Raw genomic sequence first — 17,112 nt, forward strand, 5'->3', positions numbered from 1 at the left:
GTAGGCTGCATCACACTGGGTGGGTGGGGCAATAAGGAGGCCCAGGCCTCCAGACACGGAGGGGCCCAGACCATATCCACCAGCAGCCCCAAGATATGGCAGAAGAGTCCTGGAGTGGGCAGAGAATGGTGGGCAGAAGGCAGCCGTCCTGGGGTGAGGCCAGGCTGCTGATGGGCCTGCCTTCCCTCCACAGCCATCTCAGCTTTTTCGCCTCCAAGCCCAGCCCCACAGCCATGATCCTCAACCTGTGGGAGGCGCGGCACTTCCCCAACGGCAACCTCAGCCAGCTGGCCACAGCCGTGACCGGACTCGGCCAGCCAGACTCTGGCCTCTTCACAGTATCGGAAGCCGAGTGCTGAGGCCGCTGGGCCCCCAATGCCTACATTTTCACCAGCTTTGGCACCCGCCAGGGACAGACTGACACCCAGCAGGGGCTCTTCCCATACTCCAGGGAGAGCCTCATGGACAGGCCCCCTCCTGGCTGATGCTGTCCCTTAACACTGGGTCCTTCAGACCCTGCCCACACCCCCACCCTCCATGGCCTGCCTGGCCAGGCTGGCACTGCCACCTGCCCCCACCCTTCTCTGGTCCCTGAGGCCCAGGGAGACAGTGGCTGGAGCCAGGCCAAGCCCAGCCCATTTGTGTGTGTGTCTGTGCGTGTGATGCTACCTCTCCTCCGCCCCTGGCCAGGGCCCCGCATGCACACGGACATGCACGCACACGCTGGGCTCGGGCCGGGGCCCTGCCTCCCACCTGAGCTGGACTTTATGCAAACGTTTCTGTGCCTGCTGGGTAGGGGCACGTCTGAGGGGACCGCTGCAAGCCTGCGGGACCAAGGGCATGGCCAGGCGGCTAGGAGAGGCCTCTGGATTCAGGCACACGGCCACCCGCGGGCACGTGCACATGCCTGGCTCGTGCGCCCATTGCACACGCACCCACCCCAAGCGTGCGGACGCCCTCCACCACCGTCACATCTCACGCCTGTGCACCGGGGTCTCACCCACGTCCCTCACGCCCCCCAGTGTTTGTACACATCTGCCTCTCACTTGCTGCCCTGCTCCCACCCACGGGGCAGCTTTCCCCACCCCGACCCCAATCCCCAGGCCCCAGCCGCAAGGTGCCCTGCCTGGCGGGGCATGTGAATATGCAATGGGAGCCCCGTGCTGGGCAATGGCGAGTGTGCGTGCTAGGCGTGCCCATCCCAGGGCTGGCCGAGCCCACACGGGCCACCACGTGAAGCTTGTGTCCTGACTCCGTCTTAAGTGCATTCACGCACTTACACTTGGCCTTATGTACACAGCCTTGCCCAGCCGCCGGGGCACGTAGGGATTTTAGCGGACGTGAATGTAAATAAATTATATATATATATTGCTAACCCGAGTACCACTTCTTTAGGAAAAGTCAAGGGCCGAGGCTGCTGGAAGTGGGCCACACAGGATATTCTGGGGGGCCTGGCTGGGGGCAGGCTGGAGCTGGGGCCCCTGTCGTTCTTGAAGATGTCCTTCTTCAGACCCGGGTGGTCTGGGCGAGGCGGCAGGCGACAGCGGTGACCAGGGCTGCACCTTTGCCAGAGCCATCCTCCGACTGCAGGAACGTGACTCGACAGCAGGGCGCCAGCTCCCTCACAGTAGCCGCCACCAAGCTGGCAAAGCTGGGAGGACACAGGCTGGGGTGAGCCCAGGCCAGCTCGCCCTGCCCCCTGCCCAGCCTGGGTTCCCATACTCACTGGGGGTGCAGCTTGTAGAGGGTCCCATCCACTCCCACAGTCACCGTAAATTCCTTCAAGCCCCGGTTGTCGCGGATCTTCTCCACCACGGCTGCCACGCCCGCCCCACAGAGCTGGGCAGCTCGCCGGGACACCACTTGGCACACCTCTCGGACCACCAGGGCATCGTCCGAGGTCAGGGGCAGCCCCAGATCCTCCAGGATGGCTCGAACCTGCCGCAGAGCCAAGCTGTCGCTGGGGCGCGGGCGAGGAGGAGAGGAGGGCAGAGAGGCAGAGGCCTGCGTTAGTCCAGTGACCCTCTCCAGCATGCAGCACCCCACCACCGCTCCACCCACCATGGAGAAAAGCTCTCTGGGGAGATGAGTGAGTGCCTTGGTCACCTTTCAATCTCAGATAGAAACTTGGTCTTGAAGATGTCCCTCGTCTGCAGGCACTGGGTTTGCTGGCCCCGGAACAGCACGCCCAGCCTGTTCAAATGCAACAGGATGTGGCGGACGATCTCCCCCAGGTACATGCCACTGATGAGCTTCTCAAACCTGTGGGGATGTTCGTGCACAGAGCAGGACGCTCCATCAGTCACCTCTGCTGCTGGCGCCAGCTGTCACCTGCCCCACAGCCTGGACCCCACCCACCTCTGTTTGCCAGGGTTGATGGATGCCTCGTCCACGAGAGCATCGAAGTGGGTTCTGGGCACGTCCAGCACACCATCGTCCCCAAAGGCGCCCCATTCCATGTTGATGCACATGTGGCCAGACTCCCCGGGCACGGCTGCCACGTTCTGGAGCTCCTCCATGTAGCAGGCATTGGTTCCCGTTCCTGTGAGCACACAATGGGTGGGAGCCATTCACTGGCAGGAAGCAGGCCCCTCTGAGCAACTGCCACTTCCACATGGCAGTCAGAGCTCCCCCCTGACCTCTTCATCGGCCCGCACTCACAACTCGTCCCCCTTCCTTCCCAACACCCTGACATTAGTGGCTTGACCATCCTAGCCCAGGGAGCTCTGGTGGCTTAGTGGTAAGGAAGTGCACTGCCAACTCAAAGATACACAGTTTGAATCTACCAGCTGCTCCGCAGGAGAAGGATGGTCAATTTCCTCTCATACACACTGCCTCTGTAAACCCACTGGAGGATCAGCTACGGGTCGGCTGTCTTGATGGTACTCGACAACAACCATGCTAGCTCAGAATGTCCAAATGCCCCTCAGTTATTCTGTATCCCTAGGGGGCTCTGTCCACATTGAGCAGTTCTAGCTTCCAGGATGACCCTCCAGGGCCTTGGGTTCATAGGTGATGGGGGCTCTGTCCACATTGAGCAGTTCTAGCTTCCAGGCTGACCCTCCAGGGCCTTGGGTTCATAGGTGATGGGCCAGGAGCCAGAAACCAGCTGTACAGCCATCCACCTGCATTGACTCTGGAGAAGCACAAAGAAGAGGACAGAGCAGCCCAGAGGGTCAAGAAACCATCGGGGGAGGAGTGATGTGTGCATAGGGCTTTCCAGGCTGCAGGCCCACCCGGGGAACGGTGTGTCTATCTTTCATCTTCCCACACAGGTTCAGCTATCAGCAGGTGGCCACTGTGCTAGCTCCACCGAGAGCCCATCCACCCCACTTACACACGCAGAGCTTGTGTAAGCTGCCTGCCCAGGCCAGGCCAATGGGAGGCTGCCATGTGCCTTGTGGTCTAAGAGATGTATGTCCAAAGAGCTAGGAGAGAGCCCTCCTGTGCAAGCCAAACGCTTTATTTCCAGGCTTTGTTAGGGCCCCCCAGTCCAGGGCTACCTCCTTCCCAGTCTGTTGGAATTGGCCACCCAAACTGCAGTGTAGTCTCACTCTTGCTGCCACCTGCTGCTCTGAGCCCAGCTCTCCACTAGGCAGTCAGTTCCAACAAGGCAGGGGCTCCCCCTTTTTCTCTTCTTGACTCTCTTAGGTCCCAGCTAGTCACAGGGTAGGTACTGAGTAAAGACACATCTTGAGTCATCAAAGTGGGTGCAGGGCCCGCTCAGCTCTTATCCTTCGGCCATAGTCCTGAGTGTGGAGTGCACATCTTGAATCAGACATGTACTCTCAACCCTTTCAGTCCTCCCACCGCCCCTGAGACAAGCTCTGTCACTACGTTTATCTTAGAGATGAGGAGGCAGGGCCTAGCTATGTGGCCAAGGACATACAGGAAGAAAGGAAAGCCCACCAGCCACTGTCAAATCAGATTTGACTCACGGCCGCCTCATGTGTCAGAGGAGAGCTCTGCTCCGTAAGGCTTTCAGTGACTGGTTTTCCTGAAGTAGGTGCCAAGTATTTCTTACCAAGTGCTGCTAAAAGGACTCAAACCAGCCTTTCCATTTACATCTGAACGTGTTTGTACAATTCCAAGGGACTCCAGACAGGCAGAAATGGCAACTTTTTTTTCTTTTTCACCTAAATCTGTGTGCCTCCAAAACTTTGGTTCATTTTACAGATGGACAAGCTGAGGCGTTAAGAAGATTTAAATGATTCTGAGTCCGTGGATATGCTATGTTAGAATCCCAAGCCCCATACTCCCAAGTCCTACTGTATTTTCCAGAGCCCCATTGGGTCAGAAGCAGATAATTTGATATTCCCAGAGCTGAGGGCTGTCCACGCTGAGGACGCAACATCAGTCAATGAACTAACTCAGGCAGTAAGAGCACAAAGAGCAGGGCCCCTCCTCACCGACAATGAGGCCAACTTCGCAGCGGTGGTCTTCATAGCCACAGGACATCATGGTACCCACCGTGTCATTGACAATGGCAACCACATTCAGTTCCACTGCCTGCACACAAAAGGATGCTGCTGGTTGCTGGGCAACACGGTTGTCACGGCAACTGGCACTGGACTCAAAGGTCTTTGCTGCAAAGGGTCCCCTTCTCGGGAAGCAGGAGACCCTTTGCTTCCCCCAAGGCTGTCACACCACACCACCTCCTTCCATATCAGGGGCCCTGGAGGCAGGTTCCTACCTGTCTGCGCGCAATGGCTTCTCGAAGCAGTGTCACAACATCTTGTCCCTCACAGTCTGATGCCTTGAAACCCTTGGTCCAGTTCAGGAGGATGCCCTGGAGTAGCACCAAGGAAGGCAGAAAGCCAGAGGCCCCTTACAACACTCTGCCTTCTCAAACCTGCCTCCACACGCACAAGTTGTCCTCCTTTCCCCAGGCAGGTTCCATTCCCACTGCCTTGTGGTTCAAGGCCTTGTCCTCTGCCCCATCCCCCAGGAGGATTTCGGTGTGAAGAAACCTATTAATAAGCACTGATTGCTGTCTTCTATTATTAGTTCCAGGATGCTCAGATGGTCCAAGGGTTTTAAGACGTCTGTGCAGAAGGAATGGCCCAACATAATTGGGTTAGGAATGAACAAAGCCAGGAAAATGAGTACTGTATATTTGAGAAGAGAGAAGGCTCAGAGGTCCAATGACAGCAAATTGCGCTCTTGCAGAAGGAACTGGGCAGAGTCACTTGAGAGTCAGGAATGCTCAGAGTTGGGGACTTGGCTCTTGTGTCCCAGAGACAAATAAAGGACAAGTGGAAAGGACCGACCCAGCTACTTGGGCAGAATAGGGGGTAAGACCAGTGAGCTGCTATTGCGGGAAACTGAACTTAAACAGTGAGTTTAGCAATGAGGGGCGTGACCACTCTTTGAATGTTCTTTTCTTGGTGCGCCCCCTCTGAGGGAGTGGCCTGGGGTCAGAACAATTCCCTGACTGTTAAAAGAATACAACTGCTCTGTCTGGAGTAGGGGCTGGGAGGAGGACTGGGTGTTTCTTTAGGGCAGGTTGTTTAGAAATACTAACCAATATGTTTGCTTAATCATAAGGCCATCTCTCATCACACCCTGTCAGGCCACACAGAACACATTTTTTGCATCCCTTGGTCTGCACCCCAAGGTGCTTCCACATGTTGCAACTTAAATAAAAAAGAATGCACATACTCCCCAGGAGCAGAGCAGACTGAGCAGAGGCCAATGCCAGTCACAAGACTCATGGGGCCTGTGTGTCTGAGAGAGCCCAGAGCAAGCTGGGTCAGGGAGGTGGGCACAGGCTCAGAGGGTGGGTGGGGTCCAGGCAGTACGAGCTTCCCAGCGACCACAGATGTCTCAGAATGCAATGGGTGGGCATCCAGACAGATATTGGGTAGTAGGGTAGTCCTGGGGGTCTGGCCTGAGGCCTGCAAGGGCTAGTTGTGCATGGCAGCTCCCCACATATTCACCGGAGAGTCCACCACCTGGCCTCTGGCTACAGTGAGGGGGTACAGATGGAGTGGTCACACCTCCACCTGCTGTTCTGCCACCCCAAACAGGTACCCAAAATGGACCCAGGTCCTGTGAAGGCAGCAAGCAAGGATGAAGGGGAAGGCAGGGCAGAGAGACTGCCCCATCATGGATCTTCTAGACACAGAACCCACGTCCTGCCCACAGGGCCCAGCCCAGGGCATCACACGGTGGCTGGGACAGTCACCATGCCCTCTGTCAGTTCACATCTCCCCTGGCCTGAGAGCAAGAACTCTGACCCTCAGCTCTGTCCCTGTGTCTTGCCCACTGCTGGCCCTGTGGCCATCATATCCTTCTTTCCATGAACCTGGACTTTTGGTCACTTCATAGTATTCCTATCACCCGGGTAAACTGAGGCCAGCTGTAGGTGAATCCCAGCCGTGCCTCTGCCTGCCCCACCCCCTCGTCAGGCTGCCTATATCCCTTCCCTGCGTCCCCTCATCCTCTCCATCAGGGAAGGCTTAGGGGATCATGTTCCCGGGCCCCCTTTCCTCACCTGGTCCAAGCCAAGCTGCCTGCATGGGAAGGAGAAGGTGAAGCCCAGAGGGAGGCTCTGCCCGCTCAGGCCCTGCCTCTGCTGGAAGTCCACAATGCAGTCCACGATGTGATCAAAGAGCTGTGGGGGAGGCTGAGTCAGCACCCGGGTTGCCCAGCCACTCCCACACCAGAGGAAGGAGCAGGAAGGGCACCTGCTGTCCAGAGCCCTGGGTCACTTGCTCCGGGATGGCATAGACTTGGCTGGAGATCGTCACACCGTCAGAGGCCACACGCACCAGGAGGACTCGGAAGTTTGTGCCCCCAAGGTCCAGAGCCAAAAAGTCCCCGCGTTCTGTGGGGTAGAGACCCTCAGTGCCAGGCAGAGCTGGCCACGTGCTGGAACCTCCCAGCAGGCCACGTCCCAGCTTGTGTCTCACCGCTGCCATCGGGCGTGGCACGCACGTAGGTGGGCAACATTCGCAGGGAGGAGGCCTCCCCACGGAGGCCCCTGGCCATGGCCTCCCGCATCTGGGCCTGCACCGCAGCCAGCTGAGCGCGGTCAAGCTGAAACGGCGCCAACGTCTCCGCCAGCAGACGTCGGTGGGCAGCCAGCCGGGCGGCCACAGCCGTCACCATTGCCACGCCCTGGCCACCGCCATCCACAGAGGGCACGAAGGAGACATCACATCCAGGGGTCAGGAGCTTCACTGTCTCCTGCAGAATGCTGAGGAATCTGCAGACGCACCAGTGCACAGGACTTGACACCACCCCAACCCCAACCAAAATCATTGCAAATTGACAAAGTCTGTTCTAGGTGCCAGACCAGCTCCCTCCTTCCACCCAGAGAGAAGCACCAGCCCCTCCTGTGACCTTCATGGCCATGTGTTGCCTCAGTGGACATTTGTCCACTTGAGTGTCATTTGTACACCCAACCTTCACATGCACATATTGTTGCTGCACCTTCACTCCATGGGTTCACACTCTCAGTACCTGGGGCGTTGTTCAAACACTCGGCCCCCAGTGGCCACAGAGACCTGGAGCGTGTGCTGCTCCCGGCTGTGCTGCAGGCGGCCCAGGACGGCGGCCAGGGAGGCAGCGCAGAGGCGGGCAGCTCTGGTGGACACAGCCTCGCACACGCGCTGCACAAGCTCCACATCCGAAGCCCGCGGGCTGAGACCCAAGCTCTCTAGGATGGCGAGCGCTCTGCCTGCTGAGGGGCTGGTGAGGAACAGAAGCTGGTTTGAGCCCAGAGCCTCCTGGTTCCCACCTCCCACAGAAGCCTGTGGCTACTTGGGGGACAGAGCACCCACACCTAACCTCAAGATCTCCTCCTTAGCCCCACTCACTCTTCCATCGCAGCCATGTGCTCCAGGGTCACGCTGCCTTGGCTCATTAAGGCCGGGGAGGTGGAACCTCCAAAAAGCAGCCCACACTGGGCCAGGTGAGCCAGAGCCAGCCTCACTAGCTCACCCAGGTACAGCCCTCCAATCATCTTCTCGAACCTGGAGGGGGAAGGACAGCAGGACAGAGCCTTTCCTAAGCCAGCAGCCTACTAGGCCCAGTCTCTGAGGCCCCTACAGAGGGCTCATTGCCTAGACAGGGAGGCCTCAGAAGTAAACCGTCTTCCAGGAGGCAAGTGGGGGCCTGATCAAGCCCTGCTGCCCCTATAACCTGAGTTAGGTTCAGGGATCTCCTTGGAGGGGCAAGTGGCCCCAAAGGAAGGCAGGTGACTTTTTGCCTAGTTAGCCCAGCACCCGCCAGGGGCAAGAGGAAGAGAACACCATGTTCAAAAGCCTTGGCTCTTCTTCCTTGAGCCCAGCCAGAGACCTCGGGAGCACCCGGGAGACCCTTAAGGTAAGGTTCAGGGCTGGGATCAGAGGGAGGGGCCCTGGAGCAGAAACATAGGGTCCCTCTAGGCTACCTCTGGGCACCAGGTTTCAGGGACTCTTGGTCCAGCGTTTTGTCAAACGGGGTCAAGACTGGCCCCAGGGCCTCATCATCACCAAAGGAGCCCCACTCGACACTGATGCAGATGCGGCCCCGGTCCTCATCCAGAACTGCCACGTGCCGCACTTCCTCCATGTAACAGGCGTTGGTGCCAGTGTCTGGCAGGATAACACTGTCAGGGTCTGTTCGCTTCCCTGCAACAGCCACCCGCACCTCCCTCCCCTCTGTCACAGAGGGCCTCACTCACCTACAACGAGCCCAACCTCACACGGCCCAAGCCTGGGGTCACAGCCCATCATGGTACCCACCGTGTCATTCACCACAGCGACCACATCGAGGTTGGGGATCTGCACAGTGGACAAGGCAGATGTCAGGGGCCTACAGGGCGAGCCAGACGGGCTGCCTGCATGACGGTCATGCCTGGGTCCAGGAGCCACAGCGGTGTGCACAACCGTACTGTTCTGTGTCACAAACATACTGCCTCGCTTTCTTCCTCCCACCTAAGCTCAGGCCCTTGGGAGTCCCAGTCTCAGCTATCATGCCCCCCGCCCCAGAGCAGAGCCTGAGTGGTATTTAATGAGAGTCTCCTTAAAAACTGTGACTTCACTGGCCTTGTCCTCCCCACGTCACCCCCCTCCCTGAGCCTTGACTCCCACCTCTGCTCAAAGCTGGCCCAGACAAGTCCAGCTTACCCAAGCATTCAGTCTTCTTGTGCTCACACCATTTTAAAGGCCAGATCACCCTGTCCAGTCACAGCTTATGCAGCTGGCAAATGTCTTCTTCAAGCCACTGCACAGTTCACTCAACAGTGACATATTTCCACGGGAATGCTGTCCCCACTAGACTGGGACAGCCAAAATGTTCTCATCTTTGCTTCTCCCAGTGGTTCTTCCTGAACATTTCTTTGCCCTTTCCTAGCCTCTATTTAGAGTCCCTGGGTAGCACAAATGGTTAACACAGTTGTATGTTAACTGAAAAGTTGAAGGTTCAAATCCACTCAGAGGCATGTTGGAAGAAAAGCCTCTAATGATAAATTTTCTTCCTTTTTTTTTTAAAAAAAAAAATCACCACTGGAAACTCAAAGGAACCCCCTCTGCTTGGACAGTCACAGGGTCAGCCCAAGTCAGGGCTGACTCGATAGTAACTGGGTGTTTAAGACTCAATTCCTGATGTATAAAATGGGAAGGTTGTTGTTGTTCTGAACCATTCAGTAGGATCTAGCCCATGTCTGACCCTCCGGTGGGTTTCCAGAAGCAGTAAATCACACAGGAGAAGATTGTCCATCCTGCTCCTGAGGAACAGCTCATGGATTTGAACTGCATGCCCTTGGGTTGGCAGTGCAGCTCCTTACCGCTAAGCCACCAGAGCTCCCTTAAAATGGGAACACTGACAACTCTTCCCCAAGGTTAAAGCAGATAAAAGACATGAACAAAGTAAGACTAGGCACTCCAGAAGCAGAGATCAGCCTGTGCAGCCCTCGCCCATGTCTGGCCACATGCAGCCTCCTATGAACCTGCCACACTCACCCCCTGCCTCTCAATGGCTTCTCTCAGCAACTGGACCACATCCTGGCCTTCCACACCACTGCACCTAAAGCCCTTGGTCCAGGAAATGAGGGTGCTCTGGAGGCAGAGAAACCGGGTCACCCTCTGGAGGCCTTTCTGGGGCTCCACCCCCTCACCCAGTGCCCGTCCCTCTTTGCTTCACCTTGTCCAGGCCCGTCTGGTGACAAGGGAAGGAGAAGTTGAACCCAAGCGGCAGATGTCTGTCACCCATGGGGAGCGCCTCCAGAAACTCAGCCAGGCAGCGGGCAGCAAAGTCAAAGAGCTGAGGGACACATGGGTGCTCAGCTCTGCCACTGTGTGCCCTTTGCCAGCCCCAGGCCCCAGGCCTGACAATGCTCACCTGCTGGCCAGGGCCCAGCATCACCTCTGAGGGAATCACAAACTCCCGACTCCTGGGCTCCACCCTTTGTCCCTCCGTGCCCGTCAGCGTCACACAAAGAACACGCAGTGAGGCTCCTGTGGCCCCCAGCTCCAGCACCACAAAATCTCCTTTCTCTGGGGACAAACGGGTCACACATAGAGCCGCTAGGCCCCTCAGCAACACTCCATGACTGCAAAGTCTGGTCAGGGACTCCCTTCCTTAAACAGCACCCCTCTCCCAGGCCTGGCCACCCACCGGTGCCATGCGGCGTGGATCCCACATAAGTGGGCAGCATACGGACAGTGGGGGCAGGACTGCTCCGCCCCATCAGCTCCTGCTCCATGGAGCCCAAGAGGCTGGCCTGGATCTGCTGGAGCTGTGCCTCCGTCACCATGAACTGCTGCAGGCATTTCTGCACCTGGGAAGAAACAGGCTGACATCCAGGAGGGAGCCCTGCGGGGCTAGTCAGCTGCTCTGACTCCAGCCACATGGAAGCCAGCCTTGCCTGCTCCCTCTCCTCACCCCAGTCCAGGCAGCACACTTGCTCACTCCCAAAGGGCCCAGCTACAGTCCTGCGCAAGATCCCTGAACCCTCCTAGCCTCCCCCTTTCCCCTATCCCCACACAACCTGCCCAGCCCTGCATGCTGCAGAGAGCGCCCACCTCACTCCTCTCTTCCCTGAGCCAGTCTTGCTCTGCTCCTCCTCATTTCCCACTGCCCTCCCAACCCATCCATTTTGGATTCAGGAAGTGGGGCAAGGCAACCTTCTTGTCTCCCCACAACCAACTCCCTTCTCAGTCCCAGTTTCAAGAACTAGAGCTGCTCAGGAGGCAATGGCTGAATGAGCAGAACAGACGAGTGAAGAAATATCTTCAGGTCCAAGTGTTTCCTCTTCTGGGGCACTCTTAGCCCCAGAGCCTGGTCAGGCCCAGCTCGGGGGTGGGGGGACAAGGGGGGAGTCTGTGCCAGAGGTGCAGCCACCCAGCCTTGACACTGAGTCCCTGCTGCGTGCCCAGCACTTGTGCAGGCACTGTCCATAGCAAAACTAGCCAAGTCTTACTCTTGGCAACGTGGTTCTTGGAGTAATGATGCTGTTAAAAAAACTTTAAAAAATATTAAAATAAAAACACTTAGATGTTAGAGAGTGACCAGGAGAAGATCTTTGTTGAATGGTTGGCTGGGAAAGTCTCCCAGAGAAGGAGACCTCGCTGCAGGAAGGGACAGGTCATTTGGCATGCTGGGAGAGAGCACACGAGATTTTCTTCAGAACAAGAGATGGGCTGATTGGGGCTGGGCTGGCACAGAGGCTGGAGGCAGGGGCAGGGAGGCCTGGACGGAAGAACAACCCAGGCCCTCCTCCCATCACAAGCCCAAGGGGGGTAGTGCCCCAGAACACCTCCAGCACCTCAGCCCTGTGCCCAGAAATCTCCCTGATGGCTCTCCCATACTCCAAGGAGCTCTCAACAGCTTCCCAGACCTGGGGAAAGTTTAATGTCATCAGTGATTTCATTCTCCTTAGATCCACATGCAACACCCATGGCAGTACTGTTCAAGAACTCAGATGGCAAACTGCCCTGGGAAAATCTCTGGGAAAGAATTCTGTAAAATGCCAGAAAGCAAAAATATCATTTTGATGACCAAGGTGTAGCTAACCCAAGCCATGGGGTTTTCCCCATCACTTTGTATGTATGCAAAGCTTAACAATGACAAGAGAGGATAGAGTTGATGTACTTGAATTATGCAGCTGGAGAAAGATATAGAATATACTATGAACTGCCAGAAGAACAAGCACATCCGTTTTAGATGCACAAACAAAATGTTCCCTTCAAAGCAAGGATGGTGAAGTTTTCTTTGGACAACACATCATTAAGAAAAGACCAACTGCTAAAAAATGGCATCGGGTTTGGTAGAGAGTGAGTAGAAACAAACTCCACCTTCCATGAGCTGGAGTGGCACAAAAGCCACGGCTCTGGGCTCAGCGTCATGACGGTGCAGGAACTGGGGACAGTGTGTTCTGTTGCGCATGGGGCTGCCAAGAGGAGGCGCTCACTTGATGGTAACTCAGCCCCAAGACTTTATCCCTTCCAGGGTTAGACTTTCCAAGGTCTCTAGTCCTTCACATCCCACCTTCTGCCTCACATGTTTCCTTGTCATGATCCCAATTCCACCTCTATGACCTGCTACCTCAAACTTGCCCTAGTACTGTGACATATCTGCTCGGACACCTGGATGGATGAGACAGCTCCCCAAAAAGCCAAGGAGAGGAGGCTACCTGAGGTGAGAGATGGGGGACTCCTCTCCCTCTGGTGGAGGGAAAAGGAAACGCGTCCCTAATGTAGACAAATGATCATAACTGTCTTGCCAGATGTTCTTGAGTTAGAGAAGATGCTTCAAGGAGCCACACATGCTAGGAAGTGGGATTCCAGTGTCAACAAATGAGGAGACTGAGGCTCAGAGCGGGGCCATCATGCGCCTGGTCCGCAAAGGTATTAAGGGAAAAGGCACACTTAGAATTCACACCTGTCTGGATGCAAAGCATTTCCACAAAAATTGCAATTTTTTTGTTACCTTCTTTTTAAAAAAAACAAAACCTCAAACATTCTAATAGAATTATCGCCTAAAAAGTCACCTAATGCCACCAAAGACTGGTGAAGGGACAACCAAGAAACTCCATAGGACCTGAGGAGAGGAAACTTACATCTGTCCTCTACCACCACTGGCTGTGTGGTCGCAGTTAAGCGACATCTCTCTTGGGGCCTCAGTCGCTATAATAAAACTGAGACTGTAATGACAGGTGCCAGTCTTGTTCCCTAACGTGTCTCAGGGCTGCACCATGGGGCTGGCTCAAGATGGGCGTGCAGGGAGGCTTTTCTGAATGAACGGTGGTGATGGCAGAGGAATTCGTGGGAGAACAGATGTGCAAGTGGAAAGTGTTGTGCAGCTGTGAGGGGTATTTTATTACTTAATGTAACCAGTAAAGTTACGCTGAAGTCAATGGCTTGGGCTGATGGATGTGTCTCTCTCTCTGCAGAGAGAGGCTCAGGAGAAGCTGACAGTGCAGAGAACGACAAGAACAGATTCTGGGGAAAGGGGTGAGCAGGAGATGGCCCTGGAGCACCCTTTTTATCCTTCCCCAGCCTTAAAGTGGGGAATGAGCTCCCCAGGAGAGCAAGGAGCAAAGGATCAGGGAGTATGCAGTGGGTCCACGTAGAGTCAGCACTGGCCCTTCCAAGCAAAGGGCTCGGTGGACTGGGCCCCTCCATGACCTAAGCAGGCCCCCTCCCTACCAAGTTGGGATGAGGAAGACCCACATCTCAGATCACTGTGAGGACAGGAAAGGCAGCATGTGTGAGAAGGTAGGACAGGAGATGTCAAATGAAGTGAGGTCCCCTTTCTTTACAACACGCAGTCCTTGAATGGTGTTACATGCTTGGCTGTTAGCCAAAAGGTTGGAGGTTTGAGTCCACCCAGAGGTCCCTTGGAAGAAAGGCCTGGCAGTCTACTTCTGAAAAAGCAGCCACTAGAAGCCTTACGGAACAGTTCTACATGAGTTGGAGTCAACTTGGGGACAAATGTTTCTTTCTCTTGGAGACACGGTAGGTAAGCCTGGAGAGCCTGGCTCTGTGCCCAGTTGGAGGCTAAAGATCTAGGGTTGAGACAAGACTCTGAGGGGCTGAGATGGGCCCTGACCACACATGGTTAGTCCACCTTGCTCTCAGATCGCTGGTTGAAGGGAACCATAGCTAAGCCCAAGAGAAATTTAGTTCCCCTGACAAATCCCCCCAAACGAGTAAAGAATATGTGGGGCTGGTGCAGGGACACAGAAGACGATGGCAGAGTGGGTCCTGACTGGGCAGACCATGTCCTAGCCACACTCACCGCAGGCCCAGGGGGAGGCTGGCACACAGCAGGTACTTCAGAACAGTTTGCATAAGGCAGATAAGAAGTCTAGTCAAGCGGACACCAGGCCAAACTGGGAAACTAGAGAGTTTTTCATGAGCCCTGGTATGTGCAGATGCTTTGCCTCCATGAGCTCATTTCATCCTCCCAAAGAGGGGAGAATTAGTCCTTATTCTTCTCTATTTCTCTGATGGTGAAACTTACTGAGCAATGTGAGATGACTTTCACAAGCCCTTCCTGCTTGCGTGGGGGGGTGTGAGGGCTTCTAGATCTTGGTTGAGATGTCAGGAAAAAGAGGAGGTCACTTCCAAGCTAACACTGGACAGTCGGTAAGTGTGCCGAATAAAAACTGCAGGGTGGGCCCAGCACTTGTACCGTCTGTGGGCGCCTCACAGGGGTGGCCGTAAGGAAGAGAGGAACACAAGAGTAGGAGCAGTTAGTGACGTGGAGAAGGGTGGGATTCAAGACACGGCTAATTCCCAGAATATTCTGGGAGCCTTGATGGAAAGTCCTTTCCAGATTCCTTTAGTGGGGCCTGGAAGGCATGGTGATGAGAGCAGTACATTTGGGCCTTCTCCTGGCTTGGGTCTGCCCACCTCTACATGCTTTGCTCCTCATGTATTTCTCTAGTCCTTGCCATAGATTTAACTCACTTACCATTTGACTTGCCTACACCTCCTCTTCTCATCTGTGAAATGAGGCAGTTAAAGCCACCTTCCAATCGCAAAACGACAGACAGATCATGACCAGACATGAAAGACCCAGCAAATTGTAAACAATCCTGTTCTTGACTGAAATGAACATGACACAAGTTCCCAGTCTAGAACTTACCAGCTTGGAGCTGTCCGTGGAGTGGGGTGAGTCCTCTGAGGGGCAGCAAAGGGGCCGATCCCCACTCCCTAGTCCTACAGGCCTAATAAAGTCCATCTGTTTCCACAGTGGGGCTTGACCACCTATGGGAGAGAAAGGACAGTGAAGTCTGTAGGCCCAGAAGGCTGTGACTCAACTTCCTTTCTTCTAAGGGGAACAGGAAGGAAGCTTCACATAGAATTCAGAACCTCTGAGTGGCACAAATCTTTTAGTAATCAACTAGAATGTCCTTGGTTTCCAGAAACATGTAATGAGAGCACTGAAAAGGCTAATTTCCATCTCAAACGCCATTCATTGTCATTCTCTCCTTTTCACCTGCCCCTGTTTGTGCCATCCCCCAAGGACCTCGGCTTGGCCAGCTGTCATCGTGCAGTGAACAGAGGCTGTGATGGAAGCAGACACTGGTAGTAGCTGCCACGCTGCCATGCGTGCAAGTGATCTGAGACTGGCTACAGATCTGGAATGAAGGACATGAAGTCAAAAGGCGCCACAACCATCAGGAAAATTTGATAGATGACTCTGAGGGGTTTAATGTCAGGTTAAGGTGCGTGAAGGAGTTCTGGTGTGATGCAATAACTCAGGTAATAGGCTCAAATAGCTGTCAATCAAAAAGTTAGAGGTTCAAAACTAATCAAAGGCATCTCAGAAGAAAGGCTCAGCCATTAAACGCTCTATGGATTTAACATCAGAAAGACAAAGAATCGAATTAAAAACTGGGCAAAAGATACGAACACACACTTCACCAAATACGCTATTCAATGGTCAGAAGACACATGAAACTGTTATTATTTGTCAGAGAAATGTAAATAAAAATCACAATGAGATATCATTTGACTCCTACCAAGGAATTCTGGTGGCTGAGTGTTAAGGAACTGTGCTGTGAAGGCAGGGTACTCAGTTTGAGACCAGCACCAGCTGTTCCTCAGGAAAAAGCTGGGGAATCACTCCCGTGCGATTCACTACCTCTGACAACCCACCGGAGGCTCAGCTATGGGTTGGTTCCAATTCCACAATACCCAACAACAGTCTTGGGAGAAGTACAGTAGCACGCTGGTCATCGGGAGGCACTCACTAGTTGTTGGAAAAGGACATCATTCTTGGAAAAGTAAAGTCAGCAGCGGAGAGGAAGATGGGCGTAAGCATGACAGAGATTGAAGGACGGCACAAGACGGGAGAGTTTAACTCTGCTTTCCATAGGGTCCTTGTGAGTTGAGTCTCAACTCAATGACAATGAATGACAAGAATGGCTGAGATTAAAACTCAATAGAGAATAACAAGTGTTGGAGGGGAGGTGGAGAAATTGGAACACTCATCCATTGCTAGTGAGAATGCAACCACTGTGGGAAAGCTGACGGCAACTAACAAAGCTAGAAGTAGAACTGTCATGTGACTCAGCAATTCTACGTGTCCACTCTAGGGAACTAACAGCACTGACACAAACAGAAATCTACACACCATCTTCACTGCTCCTTAACATCTTGAATTCTTCCCTGTGCTTTGGCTTCTCAGCATGCTAGTGCAATATTCAGTCTCTTCTGACATCCACCTTGGTCTTTTCTTCCTCTTCTGTCTTTGTAATGACCCCTGAATTCTTCCTGGATAATATTCTTGATATCCTCCCACAACTCATCTGGTCTTTGCTCATTAGTGCTCAAAGCCTCAAACCTGTTCCTGAGATAGTATTGAAATTCAGGTGGGATAAACTCAAGGTCAAATTTTGGTGGATTGGATTTAATTTTCCTTAGCTTCAGCTTGAACTTGCATATGAGTAGTTGGTGGTTTGTTCCGCAGTCAGCACCTGACTTCATTTTCACAGCTGATATTGAGTTTCTCCAGAGATTCTTTCCACAGATGTAATCTATCTGATTCCTATGCATACCCTCAGGTAAGAGTCATGTATACAGCCTGGATTTATGTTTCTTATAAAACATATTTGCAATGAATAAGTCATTGATTGTGCAAAATTCTATCATTCTAGACAAAAGAGGAAGA

The 17,112-nt window shown here is 54.2% G+C and overlaps 2 protein-coding genes across 2 annotated transcripts in view; one reads left to right on the top strand and one right to left on the bottom strand.

Moving 5' to 3' along the window:
- UNC5A (unc-5 homolog A (C. elegans)) overlaps positions 1 to 1,375 on the top strand; it is an 82,276-nt gene extending 80,901 nt beyond the window's left edge. The window contains exon 15 of the mRNA XM_006884386.1: positions 194 to 1,375. Coding sequence (XP_006884448.1) covers positions 194 to 359 — 166 coding nt within the window. The 3' untranslated portion in view covers positions 360 to 1,375. The remainder of the gene's footprint in view (positions 1 to 193) is intronic.
- A 131-nt stretch (positions 1,376 to 1,506) lies between these two features.
- HK3 (hexokinase 3 (white cell)) overlaps positions 1,507 to 17,112 on the bottom strand; it is a 23,077-nt gene continuing 7,471 nt past the window's right edge. Inside the window, exons 2-19 of the mRNA XM_006884435.1 lie at positions 15,082 to 15,203; positions 10,606 to 10,768; positions 10,330 to 10,484; positions 10,132 to 10,251; positions 9,951 to 10,046; positions 8,672 to 8,771; positions 8,399 to 8,582; positions 7,824 to 7,979; positions 7,468 to 7,695; positions 6,915 to 7,210; positions 6,690 to 6,829; positions 6,497 to 6,616; positions 4,694 to 4,789; positions 4,410 to 4,509; positions 2,359 to 2,542; positions 2,107 to 2,262; positions 1,727 to 1,960; positions 1,507 to 1,651 (exon numbers count right to left, since the gene is read on the bottom strand). Of these exons, the coding sequence (XP_006884497.1) occupies positions 1,507 to 1,651; positions 1,727 to 1,960; positions 2,107 to 2,262; positions 2,359 to 2,542; positions 4,410 to 4,509; positions 4,694 to 4,789; positions 6,497 to 6,616; positions 6,690 to 6,829; positions 6,915 to 7,210; positions 7,468 to 7,695; positions 7,824 to 7,979; positions 8,399 to 8,582; positions 8,672 to 8,771; positions 9,951 to 10,046; positions 10,132 to 10,251; positions 10,330 to 10,484; positions 10,606 to 10,768; positions 15,082 to 15,203 (2,795 nt within the window). The remainder of the gene's footprint in view (positions 1,652 to 1,726; positions 1,961 to 2,106; positions 2,263 to 2,358; positions 2,543 to 4,409; positions 4,510 to 4,693; positions 4,790 to 6,496; positions 6,617 to 6,689; positions 6,830 to 6,914; positions 7,211 to 7,467; positions 7,696 to 7,823; positions 7,980 to 8,398; positions 8,583 to 8,671; positions 8,772 to 9,950; positions 10,047 to 10,131; positions 10,252 to 10,329; positions 10,485 to 10,605; positions 10,769 to 15,081; positions 15,204 to 17,112) is intronic.

The sequence above is a fragment of the Elephantulus edwardii genome, unplaced genomic scaffold (assembly GCF_000299155.1).
Source record: "Elephantulus edwardii isolate Elephantulus edwardi_28Jun2011 unplaced genomic scaffold, EleEdw1.0 scaffold00033, whole genome shotgun sequence".
NCBI lineage: Eukaryota > Metazoa > Chordata > Mammalia > Macroscelidea > Macroscelididae > Elephantulus > Elephantulus edwardii.